Consider the following 23,596-nt stretch of genomic DNA (forward strand, 5'->3'; position numbering starts at 1 on the left):
TAATTTTTGGGGTTTTTATTTGCTGTAAGCCATAATCATCAACCAAAAAATAAATAAATGCTTAAAATACATCACTCTGTGTGTAATAGAGCTAGGTCAGTGTAATGATTATTAATTACATTTTCGTTTTAGGCTAATTGCAAAAATAAAACATTTGATATAAAAATGAAAACAAAAAGAACCTTTTTTTCCCCTGATTTTTCAATTTTTGCACTTTGCAAGATGAATTGTACCATCAGATTTGTGTTGCAAGATACAAAAAGGGACAAATCTGAAAATCGCTATATATCACACTATAAGTTCCTAAGCTTTTTTTTTGTGCTTCATGGCATTTTTTCTCATTACATTACTGTTACTTTTATACTGTAAATAGATTTAAAACCAGTACTTTTACACTTTAACTTGAGTAAAAAGCTTGATTCGATACTTCAACTTCAACAGAAGTATTTTAAACCCTAGTATCTATACGTCTACCTGAATAATGAATGTTAATACTTTTCACGCCTTTGTGATTCACCTGTAACTTTAGGTCCTGAAATGCACTGAAACAGACCAGCAATTTTAAAGGTGTAAAATCAGTTTAATCAGCTTGGTAGAAATATATCCAAAAAGAAAACGTCCACAGTCGTTATAGAACGCATGACTGAAACATGTTAGAGTTTGATTATCACCAAAACCGGAATCAAAATACTGCATGATGAATAAACGATAAACACGACGAGCAAATCAAACATATTTTTTGATATTTTTAAAAATAATAACACAGGCTTTCATTATTATATATTAAACACTGAATGATGATCACACTCATTTATCACAGTCACCCTCAGAAAATAAAAATAACACTAAATCATTGTGCCGAGCAGTGTGCAAAAACAAAAATAATAGAAATTCTTTTCACACCGTATCCACAAAATGTACATCCTTTTAATTAAAGAGGAAGAGCCAGTTGTATTGGATTGGATAAAAAAAAATAAAAAAAAAGCACCACCAACCACCATTTATCCATCTTAATAAATTATGTAGCTGTACAACTCCCATTCTGTCTCTCTTTTACCTTTTTTTTTAGTGTGCTTTAGTACCTTTAAACATGAACACATACTGTACTGTAATGTATGTGTGCATATATAGCGCATGTTAATATCAGAAGCTTGTATGCATATATTAAAGGTATGCATATATATACACACACACATACACATACATGTATGAAAGCACATTATGCATATAATACACACACACACACACACACACACACACACACTGGTGGACATTACATGCATGTGGGTCAGGAGCTGGCAGACAGGGGGGGGGGGAAATAACAGGCACACATTGAGCTGCTGCATTCATATACATACATTTTATAGGGTGGATGAATGGATGAATATTCAGAGCTCTGTTATGTAGAGGAATACTCCAGCATCTTTCAGTCTCTGTCAGTTGCATCTGTATCATATTGTTGCTGTTCAAATGGCAACATTGCAAAAAAAATAAATAAAATAAAATAAAATAAATACAATAAAAAAAGAATAGACTTTACTATAATAGAAGTTAAATAAACAAATGTTTTCAACAAGTAATTTTGGACCATTTCTGTTGTTCATAATAAAATTTAAACTTTAAGCAAAGAGGAATTGACGTTTTTAGATTAATCTAATTTATTTTTATACAACAACGGTAATATGCTTATTTTTTAATGAACAAAACATTTTTTTAATTAAACACACCCAATTTGTAAAGACAACTATTAACAAATATTTTCTCAAACTTTTTTTTTGTCAAAAATGTATTTAATCTGAAACCAGGCATAAACAGAATGTGTGACTCCATAGCCATTTTGCCCTCTTGGGCTTCCATAGACAAAACCTTTTTTTATGTAAGTTCATAATAAAACACTTTCACCGAATTCTTTTTGCTGTATGCAAGAATCTCTGCAACCTTGGCCCGATAACATTTTCAGATGTCAACATCTGATCTTGACCTCCACAGTTCCCCCGAAGTTTCATTTTTAAACCATTTTTAAACACTTTCAACTTTTAACTCCTTTTTGAGCACAGATAATTCTTATCTTTTTCATAATTAATACATGTGAGACCAAGGCTGCAAGAGTAAGGAGTTTGATTCAGCTGACATATTTTAATTATAATAGGTGACAATGCTCTGGTCTGAGTTTTTACAATGCTTAGGAACATTTGCAGAGCACACACTGATGATTAAGTTTTATGTTATGAATCACAGTAACTGTGAGTTGCAGAAAACTGCATATATGAATTAACTAGTACTGTTAACTAGTCCCATGTGTCGTCACTTAAACTCTGATAATACATGCAGGCCAGTGTTCTCCCTCACCTCAAATAACATCTCACAACTTGTACTGTTCCATGACTTTTGTCATGCTAGTGCAGTGGTTCTAACTAGTGGTGTGCCATCTCGTACCATACGCAATAATATCGCCAACATTTTTGAATATAGTGAACAATATTAATCTCTGAAATATTGTTCTATATCACCCACCCCCAAATTATCACATCAGGGAAAAGAAAAATTTACACCGTTCTCATTCCCATTATATCGGTCCAGTATCATTTATTTTACTTAATACAGGATATATGTAGATATTTGGAGTGCACTATTAGTATAATGACATTCTGGATTATTGACTTCTGTTACAAATCTGATTCTAATTCTAATTCTTGTATTTTTTAATATCTCAGTTAGGGGCGTCATATCATATTGTATGCAATAATACAATACAATTATAATTTTGTTGCAGTAGTGTATTTAATTATTAATTTTATTAATTTAATTATTTTTTTAATTCAGTGTTTTTTCATATCGTCAAGAGTATCGTTATCGCAAAAATACCATGAAATATCGTGATATTATTTTAGGGCCATATCGCCCAGCCCTAGTTCTCATACATTTTAGATCACATACCATCCACAATCAAACTGAAAAGTCAAAGTACCACCTAAAAGTCATCCACAGGAACGTGTACATGAAATTTATATTGTAAATTCCAATTTAGATGCTGCAAAATAACTTTTATTTTAATGTTCATGATATTTGGAGAAACTAATGTTTATATTTGATAGTGACGGTACAACATTGTCTAAAATGAAACCAGGCAAATTCTTAAGACCCAGAAATTTGAACATCCTCTGGTCCCCACATGCATTTGCTTGTGTATTTTTTTTGTTTTTAATACATTAAATTAATTTGGTGATGTACAATCTTGGTGTGCTTCATGTACACATACCACAGTTTGAGTGGTGCATTTTAAATTAAATCCAATCTAATCTGAAATGATCACTTGTCCTGGTCACGTACTAAATGATACAGATGCAACAGAAAGAGATTAGATTTGAAACGCTGACATTTTCCTTTACGTCTGATCTCTCAAAGTGTGTGCGAGTCAGATTTTTAGTTAAGTGGAGTTATGTGAGTTTATCAGTATCAGTTTGTGATTACAGACCATCAGCTGAAAATTTAGCAGGATGAGCAAGATATTGAAGGGTGAACACCCCTATTAACATCATTAATGACATCAACATTTGTGTTGCGCACACTATTGGAAGTCCTTTTTCCTTTTATCTATCTTTAGTTTAAACATATACAGCTGGGGGTTGTACAGTCTTTTAACGTACACACACACACACACACACACACACATTCACACACTCTCTTACATATACAGTGTCTAAGACGCCATCAGTGTCCTGCTTCGAGTGATCACAGTACAGTAGATGAGTGGAGCTCTAAGGCACAAGGGCAGACAGTGACACGTATGAGCTACAGTGTCAGCGCATCCCCTGCTTTCAGAGAGCGAGGGGGGTGGTGAGACACACCCTGCTCGTTTGGAGGTTATTAACAGTGCTTCAGCCCTAGTTATTATTATTATTATTATTAAATAAATGAGGATATTAAAACTATTCCCTAAAGCAAGACACTTCATACAGCGCATACGCGTGCTTTATGTGCCAGGAAGAGGCACGGATTCAGACATACTCTACAGGGAACATGCATGTTGTTATGTACAATTGCACAAACGTACACACACACACACACACACACACACACACACACGTACACACACATACCCCTTATAGGGATTTGTATTACTGGAATGCTGCATTACTTCTAACAGTCTGAGGGAGGAGAGGGGTCAGAGGGATTCCTGAAACAGGTTGAAGTGAAACACAGAGTGCTGCGGTCTCTCTCTCTCTCTCTCACGCTCTTTCGCTCCTTCTCTTATATAAAAATAAAATCTTTATCCGTGTCTTCTCCAGAGTCAGCAGATTTGCTCCCCTGGCTCGAGTCCTTGTCTTTGTCTTTCTCACCATTGGCCGCTTTGTCCTTGGCCTTGGAGCTGGTCTCGTCAGAGTTCTGCTGGTTTGTGCTGGGACGCCGAGGGGTGTCTGATGAAGAGGCTTTCCGTGCTGTAGGAGAAATTTAGGAACAAAAATTAATTAATGAAAAAAATCTACTAACATTAACCCAAAAGAGTCCATGGTGACGTAATTGTCACAGAGCCTTTAAAAGCTCTATACATTTTCTTCACTTTAACTTATGAAGATCCTAAGTGACATACACTAAACATTCTGAGAGCATCATTACAGGACAGTGTGTGAATGTGTGTTCATTATTTACAGAATGTAAGAGTGCTGGGTTTTGTGATAAGTGTAGCTTTAGCATCTACAGATCAGTTTGAACCATTTTAACAATTCAGTTTCCCCAAAAATTGTCAGTGCGCCTTATGTATGAATTTTACCAGTAGGTTGTTAGAAGCAGTAAAGCCCCTCCACTGAAGTACAGAGTTATACAGGAGTTTCAGTTTAGTTCTCCAGCACAGAGACTGGAACAATATTAGCATTAGCCGCAAACCGTGTTAAGCACCAACTCTTTCACCGTTCAAAGGTGTGTATTATCGGCCTGTAGCCCGCTGCTAATCCCGGATAGCAATGCTGGAGCAGCATTAGCATTAGCATTATCCGCTAACCGGAAGTTAAAAAGTGAGCATACCGGACTGTAGTCTGCACGTTTACCGTATTAAAAAAAGCTACGTGGGATGAACTGCTAGCTAATATATTCACCCAAATAAACAGTTTTCAGGAGAGAAATCTGTGTAGATTAACGTCAAGCGCTCGGTTACTTTAAAATATTTTTTTAGTTTCATTTTTAAGAATTACAGTTTGTTTACTTAGTTTAGCTTTACAGGTCTCGCCGCTGGGTAAAACAGTAAAACTGCTGAATTAGAAGGAAAATATGGCGAAACCCCTGTTCCTTACCAGTGTCGCATAAAATGCGCCTTTTAATCCAGTGTATGAATCCAATGTATGAAAATAGACCAGAATATAGACGTTCTTTGATAGTGCACTTTATAGTGTGGAAAAAAAAAAAGTTAATATTTTGTTGTTGCAGCATTTATGTTACATTAGGATTGTATCCTTAAAATATGAACAGTTGTGCTGAAAAAAAAATATATAATAAAAATACACAGTATTTTAAAACTGTACATTCCTCGTTTTGTAATTTTTGGATGTAATTTTTACATCTGATAGTACTACATTAGTCTGTCTGTTTAACAAATAGTTGTATTCATACCAAAATGTTTGCTTCTTAAACTTGTGATTCTCAGAATAATTTTCTCATTAACATGATCAATATTTACAGTGTACTTTAGTACAGCATCCCCCGTTTGCTTTTTAACCTCAATTCCTTTTCATTTATGTCAGAGATATGTTAGTGTGTGCTCTGGTCTCCCATGCATCATTTACACATGGACAAATATGTAAAAATACTGTACATGCTGAGATTTATTATTCTTGCCAAAAGCAAATTAGACTGAAGTACAAGAAATATCTTGGTGTAATATCCTCATGTGTAGGACTTACACATTAGAGCCAGGTAAACTGAGTGTGCTACAGACAGAAAGCACAAACACACAAATACACACACATACAACAGAAGTCATTTAAACAGGAAACTTTTCAGAACACACAAAAACACAGGCATTTTCCTTTTAAACACTGGAGCAAACTGTGAACTGTGTCATATAGTTTATGTATCTTCGAAAGACTGAAATGGTTTCTACCGATATTAATTGTATATAAGATTAATTAAATCAAGTAATCAAACATGACACACTTCACTGTCCTCTGTGTTTTCTGGAAAAAAAGCCAGACAGAAGTTTGGATTCAGCAGTGAGTCACATTCCCCTCAAACTGCACTGATGAATCAGACTTCACTCTGGCTGAACAGATTACCCACAATGAGGGATGAAATGCAGGATGAAGCAAAACTAAAAACTGATTTGTGATTAATGATTAATGAGAGGTGCAATGTCTAACCAGACTGTGAGAGAGACGTCGTGCACTCCTGCTCTCCCTCCTCCTCCTCCGAGCGCTGTGGAGAGCCTGGTGATCTGGAGGGTGCGGCTGGTTTGTCGAGCTCGGGCTCAGCGGCTGCAGACAGGAGCTGTGCTTAGCAGACTTACAGACTGGATCTCTGCTGCTTTCAGTGAGTGCGTTTACATACGCTCAAAACTCTAAACTCTACAGTTTATGATTATTCAAGCAGTCATGTGAACTGTACTCTGATTTCTTAGTTAAATCTAACCAGACATTAAAACTGGAATATTCTCTGATTTAATAAACGAGCAGTGTTTACCACTCCACTCACTAGATGGTGACAAAAACATATTCAAAGTGATGCTGAAACTGAAGGGATTAAATAATCTTTCTCTAGCTGATGCATGTTCAGATTTTGGTTCTATTTGTTAAAAAAGCTTCAGCATGAAGTTTGGGTTTTACGTGATTATTATGATATTTATGATATTTATCATTTATCTGCATATTATCATGCAGATAAAATGCTTTATTAACACAAAATTCTTTAAAAAATCAAAATAAAAACTGTATATTCAATTCGACAGTGATTTACATTCTAAATGTGCTGCACATCATATTAAACAGCACCGATACAATTCTTTGGATTGAAATGTACAATTGGGGAGTGTTTTTAAGAACTGGCAAGATCCACTATATCATCGCTGTCCAATGAAAAACACTTATCTACAAAACAGCAACTTTACAGGAATTAAACTTTAACCTTTTAAAGTTTCAATGGAAGTCAATGTAAAAAGAGGTTATTTTAGGTCATTTTGAAGAGTTTCTATTGGTCCGTTCATCAAGAAATTTTGGCACAGTTTAAGGGACAGTTTGTCTGTTTAAATTATGTAGTAAACTAAAAATCAATAAAAATGTGTTTTTCATAGGACAGCCACGATATGCTTTAAGAAGTGTACAATCAATCACAATAACAAATTGACCATGATTTGATAAAATATTGGGTACCACTTTAAAATAAGACTACCTTTATAAAGGGTTTATAAATGGTTTACAATTAGTTTATTAATGGTAACTAATTAGGTTGTAAATGCCTTAAAAATCATTAATAAACAGTTATAACACATACGTAGAAAGAGCAACAATATAGATGGCTGTGGGTTCACTATTTAACAAACAACAGATCATTGTTGCCCTTTCTACGTATGTGTTATAACTGTTTATTAATGATTTTTAAGGCATTTACAACCTAATTAGTGACCATTAAAAAACTAATTGTATACCATTTATAAACCCTTTATAAAGGTAGTCTTATTTTAAAGTGGTACCAAATATTGTCATATTATTATATTACTCAGCTTTACTACACTAACTACATCTGAGGTGTGCCCTCAGGACTGCTGTATCTCTTTAGGGATCTCTTTTAATGCTCCAGTGATGCCATAGTATTTAATTTATGGACATTTTGCAGTGGTATTGGCCAAACTGGAGATATATGGAGAGAACTTTATCAATGATACCAAAACAAAGAAGTTAAATGCGTTGTAATCTCATTCTGTCTGCTCTGTCTACTAAAGAAAGGGCTGGTTAAAGCTGAAGATTTAAAGCCTAATCAGGGACTGATAAAAGTCTGCATGGCACATACAGCAGGGTCTGGATGGTGAAAATGTGCAGCATTGTGAAGATGGAGAATAAAACTAAAACACATCAACAAACATCAGCAAGCAAATAACATGACAATGGAAAAAACAGCTAAAGAAAAGCAAAAGACAACGTATATACAAGCTGCATAGCTGCAAGAAAAAGGAAGTGAACCCTGTTTTTGCATTAATTACTCTTAAACTGTGGTTGTTTGCTATCTGTAAGTTACAATTAGAGACAAATACACATATTTAACTGGACTAGGTGTACTCTGCTGTACTGTTCCTGTTTATTTATTGAGCACATGAACCAAACACCTACAATGCAGACTAAAAAAAAGTTAGTCTCTATGGTAGTGACTTCAGGAAATGTTTGGTGGAGGTGACTATGCTTAAGAGTGCAGGGGGGGCGGCGAGTGGTCCGTGGGTCTAAAGCGCTGCCACTATGAGCGGGAAGTCGCAGGTTCGCAGGTTGCCATCAAGCAAAATTGGCCCTGCTCTCTCTGGGTGAGTAGATGACGCTCTCTCCCCATATCACTCCTAGGGTGATGTCTACAGTACAGGGCTTCTGTGAGCTGATGTATCAGAACCAAACCGCTGCACTTTCCTCCGAGCACGCTGGCTGCTCGGCAATGCTGCATCAGCAGCAGCTCAAAAAGAAGCGGTGGCTGATTTCACATGTATCAGAGGAAGCATGTGTTAAGTCTTCACCCTCCTGGTGTGTTGGGGCATTACTAGTGATAGGGGGAGTCCTAATGAGTGGGCTGGGTAATTGGCCGTGTAAATTGAAGAGAAAATGGGGAAAAATTAGAATAATAAAAAAAAAGAGATCTGCAGGTTAATAAATTCAAGGGGACATTGAGATTGTCTTGCCTGCACTGTGGATGTTTATTTGATGTGCTCAATTAAAGACATGAGCAGTACAACAATGTGTGTGCTATGAGTGTAGTCAGATTGTGTTGGTAATTAGACACTTAGGTAGGGTTCACTTACTCTTCTTATATCAAAATTACAACATTACTGCAGACAAAGACATTTTACTGAAGGTTTAGAGCAAAAATCCTCTTCTTAAGTGTAATTTTCATCAATAAGTGTAGTGTGATGGTAATTTTCTCTTTTATCTCTTTTTTTTTCTCAGACATCCTCTGAGAAAATTACAGGCTGAATTATCTACTGTTTTTTGCTGAACTCAATAATAATATTTTAGTCCCGTCTGGAAGCATATCTGAGTTTCATGCACTGCTATAGAGTTGCACGGTGTACCGAAGGTTCGATTCTTTTTCGATACTACGTCATCACAAACGATTCGGTTCTTTAGCGTTCGATGCTTTCGATACTGTATATAGCCCAGTCACTAGCTTCAAATGAGTCAAATTAGTACGCGCGATTTGATTCAGTTCATAAGAAAACTGATTCACACCGCAGCAGTCGGTGTGGCAGGATTCAGATAAACTTAGTGTTCTGAACAAATGAATCGATTCACGCGCAAGCCAGCAGAGCAGCAGCGAGTGTAGAATGGCGACGGCTAAAATAACAGATGTCTCTCGTCCGTGACTTGTGGACAAAACGGGCGCGAGGAGTGAAGTGTGGGAAAATAGTCTGAGATGTAGGCGTCTGTTTTTTATTTATATTTTTAAATAAAATAACGAAAACTGAAAGTGAAACTAAACTACTTTATTTATTAGCGCTGTTTTCACTCCCGCAGTTGTACAGTGGGGGGTGTTGTGCCGATTCTGTCCGCGAAGCGGGAGTCGGATTCAGTAGCGGATTCGGCACAAGCGCAGCGGCACCTCGCGCTCCGCGGTGTTAGTTGTAAGCGCTCGCGCTAGCCGCAAAATACGACAGAAAACACTGAATGAGCACGAGGAGATAAAAAGAGAACCTTTACCTGTGAGTAGCTCACATCAGAACACGCAAATCTCTCTCTCTCACTCTCGCTGTGTCTCTTTCTCTCTGTCTCTCTCTCTCTCTCGCACGTGAACGCCTCCGCGTTTGACCTGCAGCACTGTGTTTAGCTGTTCTTAAAAATCATTTTAATTAAATAATAGTTCTATGCTTCTATGTTACAGTGTTATTTAACATAATTCTGATCATATGTCGCTCATTCATTTAGCAGACAAGCACCCTGATCTCTACAAAGAGCTGAGAAGTCGACAGGTTAGTGGAGTTAGTCAAGATACACTCTGTAGCTTTACTAAGATTTACTAGCGGCTGCTAGTAAATCACGTTAACACGGAGAGGAGTGTGCAGGAGTTTTGTTTTGGACCCGTGGTTTTCTCTATTTCTCCATTATCCCATTGGCTGTGAAACATGAACTCAAGATGTTCACGTTTTCGCGTTTCCATCGCAAATCTGTGGTCAGGCACGTAGCCTGATCGTTACACTGAACATGGGCTTATTAAAAACGGTAAACGGTTGATTAATAAAACGGAGCAGTGAGTGTTAAAATGAACATAACATTGTAATGTTCTTCTGTCTCTTTATTTTCCTTATTCAGAACTTAACTTCTGCCCGCCCGTCAGGTTCACATAGTCAGGCTACCATTACCTCTGGTTTTAGTTTTAGTTTTTAGGAAGTGTTTAGATAATTATGTTATAGTTAAGGTTATAATAACGAAACTTGTTTTTTGTTCAAATGTTTTATTTTAGAATAAAAACGTTTGCACCGATTGTTCAGTGTTCAATCCAGTTCAGTCAAAAATAAACATTTTATGTTCAGATATTTTAATTGTTTTTTTTTCTTCCAAGTATCGTTTTGGTATCGAGAATCGTGATACTACAGTGGGTATCGGTATCGAAGTCAAAATGTTGGTATCGTGACAACCCTACACTGCTACGCACTATAATTAAACTTTGGCCACATGTTTCCACAGAGATCCATGTAAACACAACAGCGAGTGGAAATGGAGAAGCTACTGAATGCTATGTCATGTGACCGAGAAAGCGCGAATATCAGTGTGAAATATTTTTCACAGAGGGTTCCCCTGAGAAACGAATTCCGTCCAGATAGGGCTTATGGGTGTTTTACACATGTGAAAGTGTGCTCATGAAATGAATTTGAAGCACACTTAAATGTGTCACAACAAACCATGTAAGAATATTCTCTGCTTATTGGAGATACCTACACTATATTGCCAAAAGTATTCGCTCACCCATTCAAATCATTATACTCACGCAAGCTGCTAGGCATACAGGCTGCTTCTACAAATTTATGTAAAACAATGGGTGAGCTCTCAGGAACTCAGTTAATTCCAGTGTGGTACCGTGATAGGATGCAGAACCTGTGCAACAAGTCCAGTCATGAAATTTCCTCACTACTTAATATTCTACAGCCATTAGTGCTATTATAACGAAGTGGAAGCGATTAGGAACTTCATGTGGCCTTCAGATTGACATTGCAATGTTTTTTTTTTTTTTTTTTTTTTTTTTACTTTATACAGCTTAAAAATTATAAATTGATTTGATTATTATTTGAGGTCTGAAAGCTCTGCAACTTTTTGTTATTTCAGCCATTTCACATTTTTTGCAAATAAATGCTCTGAATGACAATATTTTTATTTGGAATTTGGGAGAAATGTTATCTGTAGTTTATAGAATAAAACAATAATGTTAATTTTACTCAAACATAAACCTATAAATAGCTAAATCAGAGAAACTGAATCAGAAACTGAAGTGGTCTCTTAATTATTTCCAGAGCTGTATATATAGCAATATTAAACAATGTAGGACCCATGACTTCATTCACGTCTCACGTCAGGGATCTGTTCTGACTGCGAGCGGAGTCAGCGCTTTAGAGTCAACCGATCACTTAAGACCCGAGGTAAACAACAAAACAATAATAATCGAGCCTTTAATCGGGCATTTAAAAGGCCTTTTAAAAGGTCAATAAGAGCATTTTTCTGAAATTTAAAGTGTGATTTCAGGTGTAACAGGAAATATTTGCGCAAAACTGTGCTGAAACTGAGATGCACAGCTTTGGACAGGCTGTCACTCACACAGACAACGCTGTGCACAGAAAGTTGCAACACTGTGTATCTACTTCTTGTGTCAAGAATCAAAACAGTGCAACATGGCGGGTTTGATTTAATTGCTTTAGCTGACATTACTTGTCCTGCGATGTGACTATTGCAATGACGATGCTTAAACAATATATTGTGCAGCCCTAGTTTAATGGCTTAGCAGCTCAAGACTTGCATCACTAAACACAAAGCAGGCAAGCAGATACTTTTGGCAATACAGTGAACATGTGACAGGAGTAATAAAGTAAATACAGGAAAAAGGTCCTGTGTTCTGAACTAGCAGATATTTTTTACAGTTTAACACGGAGCAACAGCAGAGATGGTATTTGTCCATTGCTACCCGAATTATCTGCTGTTAAGCTGAATATAGCTGACATTTTTGTTGAATCAAGGTCAGATCATGTGTGTTTAGTAACCTTTTTGTAATGATATATTATCATATTAGTATATTATGCATAGTTTGTGTAGTAAATAATGTAACAATTGTACATCCAAGTGTAAAGTTTCTTAGATATATGTGGGCAGTTTTGTCTTGGCTTGGCTGTGGTAAATTGCACTTTATCTTCTCTGGGTCCTGAAGCAACTGCAGAAAAATGCTTGACAACGAAGCTCTACCACACAATCATAGTAGCCCTTTAACAGCGAATATCCTGTAAGTGAAATCCCCCACCTGTTGGAAACTTACCTTCCTGAGCAAAGGTCTTGGAGGCTGAGCTGCTCTGTAGAGGACTGGATGTTCCCTCCTTATCTGAGGGAGCTTTCCTCAGTGTCGACACCAGGCCTGGAGTCTTAGGACCTCCAACAGGGGACTCTGAGCCCTCTTCTGGCAGAACAACATAATAAGCAATATTTTTAATACCTTACCAGCAAACACTACATTGTGGGCACAAGTGTATACAACTGCATTTGTAAGCAAAATGCTATATTTTAATAATATTTCCAAATACTGTTACTCACACACACACTAGTATCATAGCTGTGTTGGGAATGATTCAATACAAAAAATAATATTTTTGTCAGTTTATAACTTTTCTCTTCCTGTAGTAAACCTATTTTCTGGTCCATTCTCATATATAAGGCGCTCTGGATTACGTGCATTATGCGACGTGTCACCATGTTTTCTTTCCAATTTGCCACTCAGTGGCGGGACCTGTAAAGCTAAGCTAAGTTAAGTAACCAACACTGTAATTCTTAAACATTTTCTTTAATCGGCACAGATTTCTCTTTCAAAAACTTTTTTTTTTTTTTTGGTTGAGATTCCGTTTATTTACAGTACCTTCTCAGATTTCCACTATAGCTTGGTGCAGCAATATTATTATAAGCCCCTAGCCACCCGACAGTGCTACACTAAGCCAGGGTGATATTAGCTAACGGTTTGCCCCAGGTAGCTTGTTTTAACACGGTAAACACTCAGACTACAGGCCGATAAAATTCACCACTGAGTCGAAAGTCAAAAGAGCTAGTGCTTTGCAAGGTTAGCGGCTAATGCTAATGCTGCTCCAGCAGTGCTTGCTGGGGTTAGCAGCAGGCTACAGGCCGATAACTTTCACCTCTGAACAGCTAAAGAGCTAGTGCTTAGCGTGGTTTACGGCTAATGCTAATACTAATAGAGAACTAAAATGAAACCCCTGTATAACACTGTACTTCAGTAGTGTAGCTTTACTGCTCCTTACAACCTGAATGGTAAAATTTATACATATGGTACACAGGATTATAAGATGCACTGAAGATTTGTAGGAAAATTAAAGGATTTTAAGTGCACCTAATAGTGCGAAAAATACACTCATACATGACTAAACTGATTATTTTACTGCCTGCACAGCATTATGCATACACATCCCTACATTGCACATTTATAATCCTTCTATATTGTGTAAACTCTTGACTGTAAATGTAGTTACTACTCTTCTTATAAGTGACTAAACTTTGATTGATCTGTGATACCAAACCGTTAACCTTACCTATACTGCGAGTGCTGCTGGTGCGGGGTTTCTGTGGAATGGCGGGTCGAGCAGCCAGGGTGGGTTTGGAGCTCTGGGGAGGTGGTTTGGGGCTTGTAGGGCCAGCGGGTCTTGGTTTGGGTGCTGTATCAGGCTTGCCCTCACTCCCAACACGAGACACTCTTTCTGGAGAACTCACACTGCCACTTCCACTGCCCTCTGATCTGGGACCTGAAGGTAGAGATGGAGACAGAAAGAGAGAGAGATAGAAAGAGAGAGAGAAAGAGACAGAGACAAAGGGCATCAGCTTTACACAGCTTTGTGTACTATAAACTGCACTCTTGCACTGTACTGATTGGTATATTCCCCAGGATATGTAGATATTTTGCAATTTGTTTTTTTTGTTTTTAGGCTGCTAATTGATAAAACTACCTTTGGCTGCAATAACAGCTTCAAGTATGTTGTTCTCACTAATAACCTTTTTCCACCAAAGCGGTAATATTGCATCTTTTGGCACATTTTCACCAACACCCAAAGTTCTGGAACCCAAAATATTTTTGTTCCCAGTTTGAACCAAATAATTGTAGATTATTCAGTGCAAATCGAGAGATGTTGTGTGCAATTCCCTCTTTTGGTGACACATTCTGTTTGCACCAGTTTTCACTAAAATTGGTGAAACTCTGGCTGGTTCACTGAAAAGCACCAAGTTTTTTTATAAGCCTGAATGAAACCAGATCCAGAACCAGAGTTTTTTTGTTTAAAAAAATAAAAAAAGGCTATAAGATATCCACAAATGGATATTACATTGCAGCCATTTTCTCTCTTGTCCATATTTACAACGTAAGGGATTTGAAGAGCTGGTAGAACTTAGTTTTTTTTCCCCATAATATTAAAAAACCCTTAACAGGCCTGGATTTTTGTCAATTATCTGCCTGACATTACACCCCTAAATCTTGAGGATTTCTATTTAAGCATTTAAAGCGTAAAAAGGTTTCAATTTTTGATGGAACATTACTGAAAAGCATTGTTACAATTGTTATTGTAATATAAAATATATAAAAAAAATATTTAAGTACATCTGCTAATGTCAAAATATAATGAATAAAATTATAAAATTGAACTTTTATAACTTTTTAAAATCAATATTTTACTGAATACAAATTAAACAGTTCATGTCCTTCAAACCTTTAGTTTTGTTATGTTCGTCCAATTTTAAGTCTATTTTCAAACATGCAGAATTTCGTTCGATCTGGAATTATTAAGTGGAGTAGAGAGTGAACAGGCAGCTTCTCCAAGTGTCCTGTAGGAGATTTCAAAGCCTTCAAATTTATAAATTGTGTAAATAAGTTAATTTACTGCACAAAAAAAATAGTGGTTTTGTATCACCTACACCCATGATAATTAGACGTATCAATACGGTATAAATTTCAGCGCATGGCACTCTTACCTGATGGAGGTCCATCTGGCTTGTCTGGACTAGATGAGGAGTCTGATATCTGCAAGATCATAAAAGCTGGTTAGTCACACAATCAGTTCCTAAAACGGCTAAACAAGTCTTTATTTTAAGAATTAAACCTATTTTTTTAATGATGATCAGTGTACAGGTTGGCAGCTTTTTTTTCAGAACAATCTTTAACTGTACTCTTTATTAGCAGACTTACAGGTTGGCGGGAGCTCTATGTGGCCATTTAGTACAAAGCAGAAGTATATGAGCCATTCCACCAAATTGGTGCCATTTCTGTTCCCAGAAAATTACATGTATAAATGTGCACACAAAATATCTTTAAAATACATTTTTTATTAAGGACAGTGTCTTGTACATTGACCTAATAGAAAAAGTAATATTTGAAATTTCTTCAGAGATGTATTTTTTTTTTCATTGTTGTGTGATTTATAATCCCATTCATGCTTTTTTTTCTTAATAAATCCATAATATTTAAGTTAAAATTTTAGTTGCATTTTAATTGTGTCCCTAGGTTCCACTCAGTCCAGTTACCAGAACAAATTAACCCATCTAAAACATCTGGAATATTCTGCAAGTCACATCTACAACAGGAAGTGACATCAGGTTGGTTCTTCTGAGGATCATGGGAAGATCAAAATTGATGTTGTTTCCTACATTAATTCTTAGATCTTGTTTATTTAAAAAAATACATATTTCGGAAAATCACTAGAATGTGCATCAACCAGTTCTTTAAAATAAAGATTTTCTTGAGAGAAAATCAAAGGAAGTAGTGGACTTGCTTGTAAACATGCTTTTTAAATGTCACATGAATTATAAATAAGTTTAATTTGGAAGAGATACAACAAGCAATGGGCATCCATTGGGTGGAATAGCCCATATAGTACAGCAGTGTTATTGCACACCTGGACATGATAAAAACTATAAAGCTGGCGAATGTTCAGTATAAAGGATTCACTATTTAAATGTATGGGTGATGTGCAGCACAGCAGAGCCAGTCAGTGAACTCAGCCAAACTGCACATCTGCAGGATCTTAATAGCAGCTATAAAAGTTTGGTAAATGCAGGCAGAGGGAGAGAAGCTCTTTCAGCAGCCCGTTATATGCTTCATTCCACCTCAAAACAGCAGCTGCCAATGGAGCATGCTAACGCTAACAGCCCAACAGAGCTGAACCAGAGCTACCAGTCTTGATAAAGCTCATGTTATTATTGCTGCTGTGAGAATTATCCTGTCCGAATCATTATGAGTCTCATTAAAGCGTGTCACTCAGTCATGGTACATTGAGCAGGAATGTGTGGAATACACTGACTGGACTCAGGGATTTAAGTATACATATGTGACCAGCAGGTTCAATACAGATCTCATTATGCCAGTCATGATAATTACATTATTGCGTAACATATGGACGTGACATAAATACATTTTTGTGACCTTAGTATTGATTCTTTATGTTTATCCTAGCAAGAAAAGCCAGTATGTTGTTTAAAGTAATTCTCGCTCCCTCACACACACACACACACACACACACACACACACACACACACACACACACACACACACACACACACGTTATATGATTACAGCCAATCTGTTTTTCTGCATACTTTCTTATCCTTCTTTCAACCTGTTCTTTAATGGTAAGAACCCCACAATATGGACAGTGGGTCATTCTCAGCACTGCAGTGACACTGGCATGGTGTTGGTATGTTAGTGTAAAATTAGATCAGACACAGATGTGCTGCTGGAGTTTTTAAACACTGTGTTCACAAGGGCTGCACAATATATCATCTAAACATCGTCATCCTGGTGTACACATGCACAATAGTTACATTGCAGGATGTGCCACCTAATCCCCTAAGGTAATTAAATCAAACACGCCATGTTGCAATGTTTTGATTCTTGACACAAGAAGTAGATACACAGTGTTGTAATTTTCTGAGTGAACACAGTCTCTGTGCGAGGGACAGGCTGCTGCTGCCTGAGAAGCGTGAGGGGGAGGGAGAGCTAGCGTAAACACGAGGTAACCGCATGGCCTCCACATGGCTGGGCACGTGCTTGCAAACGCAGTGCAGACAGCCTGTTGAAAGCTGTGAGCTGTGCACCTCAGTTCCGTGCAGTTTTGTGCAGATATTTCCATTCCATAAAGCCAGATTTTTTTTTTTTTAATACCAGAGAAATGTCTTTTTTAAAAGGCCATTTAACAGCACTGCTGTGTCTGATCCACTTGTACCAGCAATCCATGCCATTTATCACTGAATTTCTGTGGTAACTTTGCGTGGGTTCTCTCTCTCTTACTCTCCACAGGTAATGAGAGCTGTGGTTTTACCTCATAGCATCTTTGGTGGGCAATACTTCTTTCTATAAGACCATCCAACTTTCCAGGGACCTTACACTCCTTCAAATGCACTCAGACTAAGATCAGTTAACGTAAGACAACCCTTGCTTGGTCTTAAGGCAATTTGGGAGAAACTGAACAAAATATATGGCTCTCCAGAAGCAATAGAGGGAGCTCTGTTCAGTAAAATAGAGAACTTTCCCAAGATCCATAACAGAGACAATAAAAAGCTACAAGAGTTGGCAGACTTACTGATGGAACTGAATGTTGCCAAGAGTGATGGATATTTGCCAGGGCTAGCATACCTTGACACAGCACGTGGAGTACAACCTATTGTTGAGAAGCTTCCCCTACATCTGCAAGATAAGTGGTTATCTCAGGGAAGCAAATACAAGAGAGAACGTAGTGTTGCCTTTCCTCCTTTCTGCTTCTTCAAAGAGTTTATCTGCAGAGAAGCTTAAGAAAGAAATGATCCTAGTTTCAACACATCCACTCTCTCTTCAATGTCTTACAGGAAAGAGAAGTTAGGTCAAATGAAACCTGTCTTCGTCCACAAAACAAGTATATCATCATTTGATACAGGGTCTAAAGCAGAGAAGGCAAGCAACACAGCAAGTCCTGATAAAATGTGCCCCATGCACCACAAACCTCACTCACTGAAAAAATGCAGAGGGTTTAGAAGGATGAGCCTTGATGACAGAAAGAAGTTTCTAAAAGAGAACAATATATGTTTTCGCTGCTGTGCTTCTACAACTCACCAAGCAAAATCCTGTGCAACTCCCATCAAGTGTAAAGAGTGTGAGAGTGAGAAACACCTTACTGCTCTTCATCCTGGTCCTGCACCACAGTTATATCCAGGTTCCTCCCCTTCATCAGAGAACGGCGGGGAGAGTTATGACACAGGGCAGCCAGCTATCACATCAAGTTGCACCGAGGTATGTGGAAAAAACTTCAAAGGCAAGTCATGCTCTAAGATCTGTCTTGTGAATGTGTATCCTTATGGCCATTGTGAGCTGCAGAGAAAAATGTATGCCATCCTAGATGACCAAAGCAGATGACATATTTGGCATTCAGGGTACAGAAATACCATACACACTCAAGACATGTGCAGGGATAGTGGAAGCAGCTGGCAGAAGAGCCCATGGATTCATGATAGAATCTGTAGATGGAAAAATACCCATCCCACTACCTACACTCATTGAGTGTAATGAAATACCCAACAATAGGTCAGAGATTCCAACACCTGAAGCTGCATACCATCACCAGCACCTAAGAAACATAGCAGACAAGATCCCCCCACTTGATCCACATGCTGATATCTTGCTGTTATTGGGAAGGGACATCATAAGAGCACACAAAGTTCGCAAACAGTACAATGGCCCTCACAATGCTCCATATGCACAAGAGTTGGACCTTGGGACAGTCATAATAGGTGATGTATGTATTGAGGGTGCTCACAAAACAGATATGTTCAACAGAGTGAGTGTCATGAAGACCTGCATCCTCAGAAATGGTAGACCAACTTGCCTTACTCCATGTGAGAATCAGATGCATGTGAAAGAAATCTATAGTGTCAGTGAAAATGGCATGCATACTTCTCAGCACAAAAACACACACAGTGCATCAGTAGCATCAAACCAAGACAACCTGGGAAAACTGTCTTCTGCACAACTGAGGATGACAACCTGTTTGCTCACTCCATAGAAGATCTTATCTTCCTTCAAATCATGGAACGAGAGTTTGTCCAAGATGAAACAAAGAGCTGGGTTGCTCCCTTACCGTTTCGTCACCCACGGAAACGTCTTCCCAACAATCGAGACTATGCTCACCACCGTCTTATGACACTGCAACGAATGTTGGAAAAGAAGCCTGAAATGAAAACGCATTACACAGAGTTCATGCAACAAATGCTGGACAACAGACATGCAGAGTGTGCACCACCACTTGACAAAGGAACAGAATGTTGGTATCTCCCTACATTCGGAGTTTACCACCCCCAAAAGCCAGACCAGATTCGTGTAGTTTTTGATTCCAGTGCGAAATACAATGGAATCTCTCTGAACGACATTTTACTTTCTGGACCAGACCTTAACAACAATCTCATCGGAGTGTTGCTCAGATTCAGAAAAGATTCTGTTGCTGTAACAGCAGACATTCGTCAAATGTTCTACTGCTTTGTGGTGAGAGAAGACTGCAGAGACTTCTTACGGTTCTTGTGGTACCAAGATAATGATCTCAGCAAGGAGGTGATAGATTACCGTATGCGTGTCCATGTTTTTGGAAACAGCCCATCACCTGCAGTAGCAATCTTTGGCCTGAGGAAGGCAGCAAAACATCAAGAGGATACTTATGGCAGTGATGCTGCTCACTTCGTTGAGAGGGATTTTTACATGGACGATGCGCTTCGATCATTTGTAACTGAGGCTGAAGCCATTGATGTTTTGCGTCGAACACAACAAATGTTAGCTGTGTCAAACATAAAGCTTCACAAGATTGCTTCCAATCGAACAGCAGTGATGAATGCGTTTCCTGCAGGGGAAAGAGCAAAAGACATCAAAGACCTCAACCTTTCTGTGGATGATCTTCCTGTCCAACGAAGCCTTGGAATCAAGTGGAACATTACATCTGATACCTTCACTTTCGATGTGCCTGAGAGTCAAAAGCCATTCACACGTCGAGGAGTGCTGTCAGTAGTGAACAGTCTCTACGATCCATTGGGTTTTATGGCACCAGTCACCATTAAGGGCAGATTGCTTCTCAGGGAGTTTTCAACTCAAGAGTGGGATACATCTCTTCCAGAGGCCAAGTATGATGAATGGGAAAGATGGCATAAATCATTGTCAGCACTGAAGAAGGTACAGATCCCACGCACATATGTATCTTTCTCCACTTCCATGGCACATAACACAGAATTATGCGTCTTTTCTGATGCTTCAGTAAAAGCAATATCTGGAGTGGCTTACTTGAAGGTCACAAATGAGCATGGTCACAGTGAAGTTGGCTTCGTCTTTGGGAAGTCCAAGCTTGCTCCTCAGTCCGCCTTGACAGTCCCCAGATTAGAGTTGTGTGCAGCTGTGCTGGCTGTCGAGATTGCAGATCTCGTGATCAGGGAGATTGATCTGAAAGTGAATGCAGTAAGATTCTACACAGACAGCAGAGTTGTGTTGGGATACATACACAACAAGACAAGAAGATTTCACGTCTATGTACATAATCGTGTACAACGTATTCGACAGTCTGCACGGCCAGAGCAATGGAGTTATATTCCCACGGAGTTAAACCCTGCAGATCATGGGTCCCGGTCTGTTCCAGCTGCTGAGCTTGCAAACACTAAATGGCTGACTGGTCCGGTCTTCTTAACCAAGCCAACAAGTTCCAAAATCACCACTGAAGATGACACGACATACAACCTTGTAGATCCAGATTCTGATGTTGAGATCTATTCCAAGGTAACAACCCTCACCACACAAATTGAAGGACGCAAGCTGGATTCAAAGAGATTTGAACGTTTTTCTAAGTGGAGGTCACTCACCAAAGCTGTGGCCCGCCTCTTGCACATCTTACAATGCTTCTCACACCCATCAAGTGTTGGTTGGCACATGTGCAAGGATGGCTTGTCAGTTGCTGACATCACCAAAGCAGAGCATGTCATTATAAAATGTGTGCAACAAGAATGCTTTTCAGAAGAGTTGAAATGCATCAAGTCAAACTGTGCTCTTCCCAAAACCAGTCCTCTCTATAAACTTCATCCTGTCATTGACAGTGAAGACCTGCTAAGAATAGGTGGACGCATTGACCGAGCTCAAGTTGAAAGATGGGAAGCTCATCCTCTTATCATCCCAAGCCACCACCATATAGCAACTCTGCTTGTCCGCCACCATCATGAATGTGTGAAACATCAGGGTAGGCACTTCACTGAAGGTGCAATTCGTGCTAGCGGTCTGTGGATAGTCGGAGGAAAACGTCTCATCAGTAGCTGCATCCACAGGTGTGTCACGTGTCGAAAGCTGCGAGGAAGAATGGCACAACAACAAATGTCTGATCTACCTGCCGAACGCCTGCAAGTAGACCCCCCATTTTCCTATGTAGGACTTGATGTCTTCGGGCCTTGGGAAGTCCTTACACGTCGTACCAGGGGTGGTCAAGCCAGGGACAAAAGGTGGGCAGTTTTATTTACATGTATGTCCACACGTGCCATTCATATTGAGGTAATCGAAACCATGACTTCCTCAAGTTTCATAAATGCACTCAGGAGATTTTTCTCCATCAGAGGCCCTGCTAAACAACTTCGATCGGATTGTGGGACCAATTTTATTGGAGCATTCAAGGAACTACAAATGGATTCACAGCGTCCCTGTCCTCATAGTGTTGAAGACTACCTCAGTCAACAAAGATGCACGTGGGTTTTTAACCCACCTCACTCCTCCCACATGGGTGGCACATGGGAGCGCATGATAGGCGTTGCGCGACGAATTCTGGACTCCATGCTCCTCAAGGTTGGACCTTCGAAGCTCTCTCATGAAGTCCTTACCACCTTTATGGCAGAAGTCTGTGCCATTGTAAATGCAAGACCACTAGTGCCTGTATCCACTGACCCAGAATCCCCCTTCATTTTAACCCCTGCTATGTTGCTGACACAGAAAACCAGCACATCCCTTCCTCCTGCTACTGAGTTCACAAAAGGAGATTTGCTCAAAAACCAGTGGAAAAGAGTGCAAGCCTTAGCAGAAACTTTCTGGGCTAGGTGGCGACGTGAATATTTGAGCACTCTTCAGACTCGACAGAAGTGGCAGTCGCTAAAACCCAATCTCAAAGCAGGAGATGTTGTTCTGATGAAGGACTGTCAGGCAAAAAGGAATCAGTGGCCGATGGGGATTATTGTGAAAGCCATACCCAGCAAAGACGGGCTGGTAAGAAAGGTGGAAGTCAAAGTGACGAGGAATAAATCGGTCAAGATATTCTCCAGACCCATTGCGGAGGTGGTCCTGCTTTTAACAGAAGAGGCAGGAAACTCCTACAAGACTCCCTCTTAAGACGTAGACCTCTTCTGCATAGGACTGTAAATGATAGGTGATACTCGAATGCTGCGCAGTGACTCTCTTAGTACAGACTAAAGAGTGTTGTTTTATGTGTATAGTGGCATGTTAATATGCCAGGCGGGGAGTGTATTGGGTTTAGTATACTGTTTCTTTAAGTTTGCTAGCACCACCTAGTGGTAAGTAGGTGTATATGACCTAGCAGGAAGTAGCAGTCTCAGGAAGTCCTGTTTTGCCTTGTACCTCATGGAATGAGCATCTGCAGAGCAATCCTCCCCATCCTCCCTTAAAATTCACAAATACAGCTTCATCTGTAAGTTTTTGCACTGTTAAAAGTTATATTCATGCATTTTAGTTAGTATTTTCTGTATTAGAGTTCTTGGTTTCTGATGATATGCTTTTCATTGTTAGCTACATACAACTGTGTTAGACATATTTTACAGTGTTGCTCTAGTCCTTACTAGCCTGTATTTTGTGTTCCTTTTTGCAGTTTTACAAAGAAATTACATATTTTCCTACATTAAATCCTGCCAAATACAACAATGTGTCTGTTCCTTGGAGGATGCAAGACTGGAAAATATTGTTATGTTATACTAGCTGTTTAGCTGAAAATACGTTGCCTGCAACAACTTTTAGTGAGGACAGCATACTGGTACTTTGCTTACAATGGATGCTACCAACACAACAGCACAAGACAGAATGGAAATGTGCAATGGGACAACCTTATATAGTCAGTCAGGTACAGCAGTAAAGTCCCTATTGGCTTATGTCACATGCATGGTTTATAACAGGCCTGGGCATGGAACTCACACATCCA

The 23,596-nt window shown here is 38.7% G+C and overlaps 1 protein-coding gene across 2 annotated transcripts in view; it reads right to left on the minus strand.

Annotated features, from left to right (window-relative positions):
• Positions 1-559: 559 nt before the first annotated feature.
• LOC103035048 (F-actin-uncapping protein LRRC16A) overlaps positions 560-23,596 on the minus strand; it is a 224,526-nt gene continuing 201,489 nt past the window's right edge. The window contains exons 34-38 of one of the 2 annotated variants that reach the window (XM_022674094.2): positions 15,393-15,441; positions 13,967-14,176; positions 12,691-12,828; positions 6,351-6,464; positions 560-4,439 (exon numbers count right to left, since the gene is read on the minus strand). In XM_022674094.2, the coding sequence (XP_022529815.2) occupies positions 4,252-4,439; positions 6,351-6,464; positions 12,691-12,828; positions 13,967-14,176; positions 15,393-15,441 (699 nt within the window). In that variant the 3' untranslated portion in view covers positions 560-4,251. The remainder of the gene's footprint in view (positions 4,440-6,350; positions 6,465-12,690; positions 12,829-13,966; positions 14,177-15,392; positions 15,442-23,596) is intronic. The other variant, XM_049480062.1, reaches the window with a different exon arrangement.

The sequence above is a fragment of the Astyanax mexicanus genome, chromosome 6 (assembly GCF_023375975.1).
Source record: "Astyanax mexicanus isolate ESR-SI-001 chromosome 6, AstMex3_surface, whole genome shotgun sequence".
NCBI lineage: Eukaryota > Metazoa > Chordata > Actinopteri > Characiformes > Acestrorhamphidae > Astyanax > Astyanax mexicanus.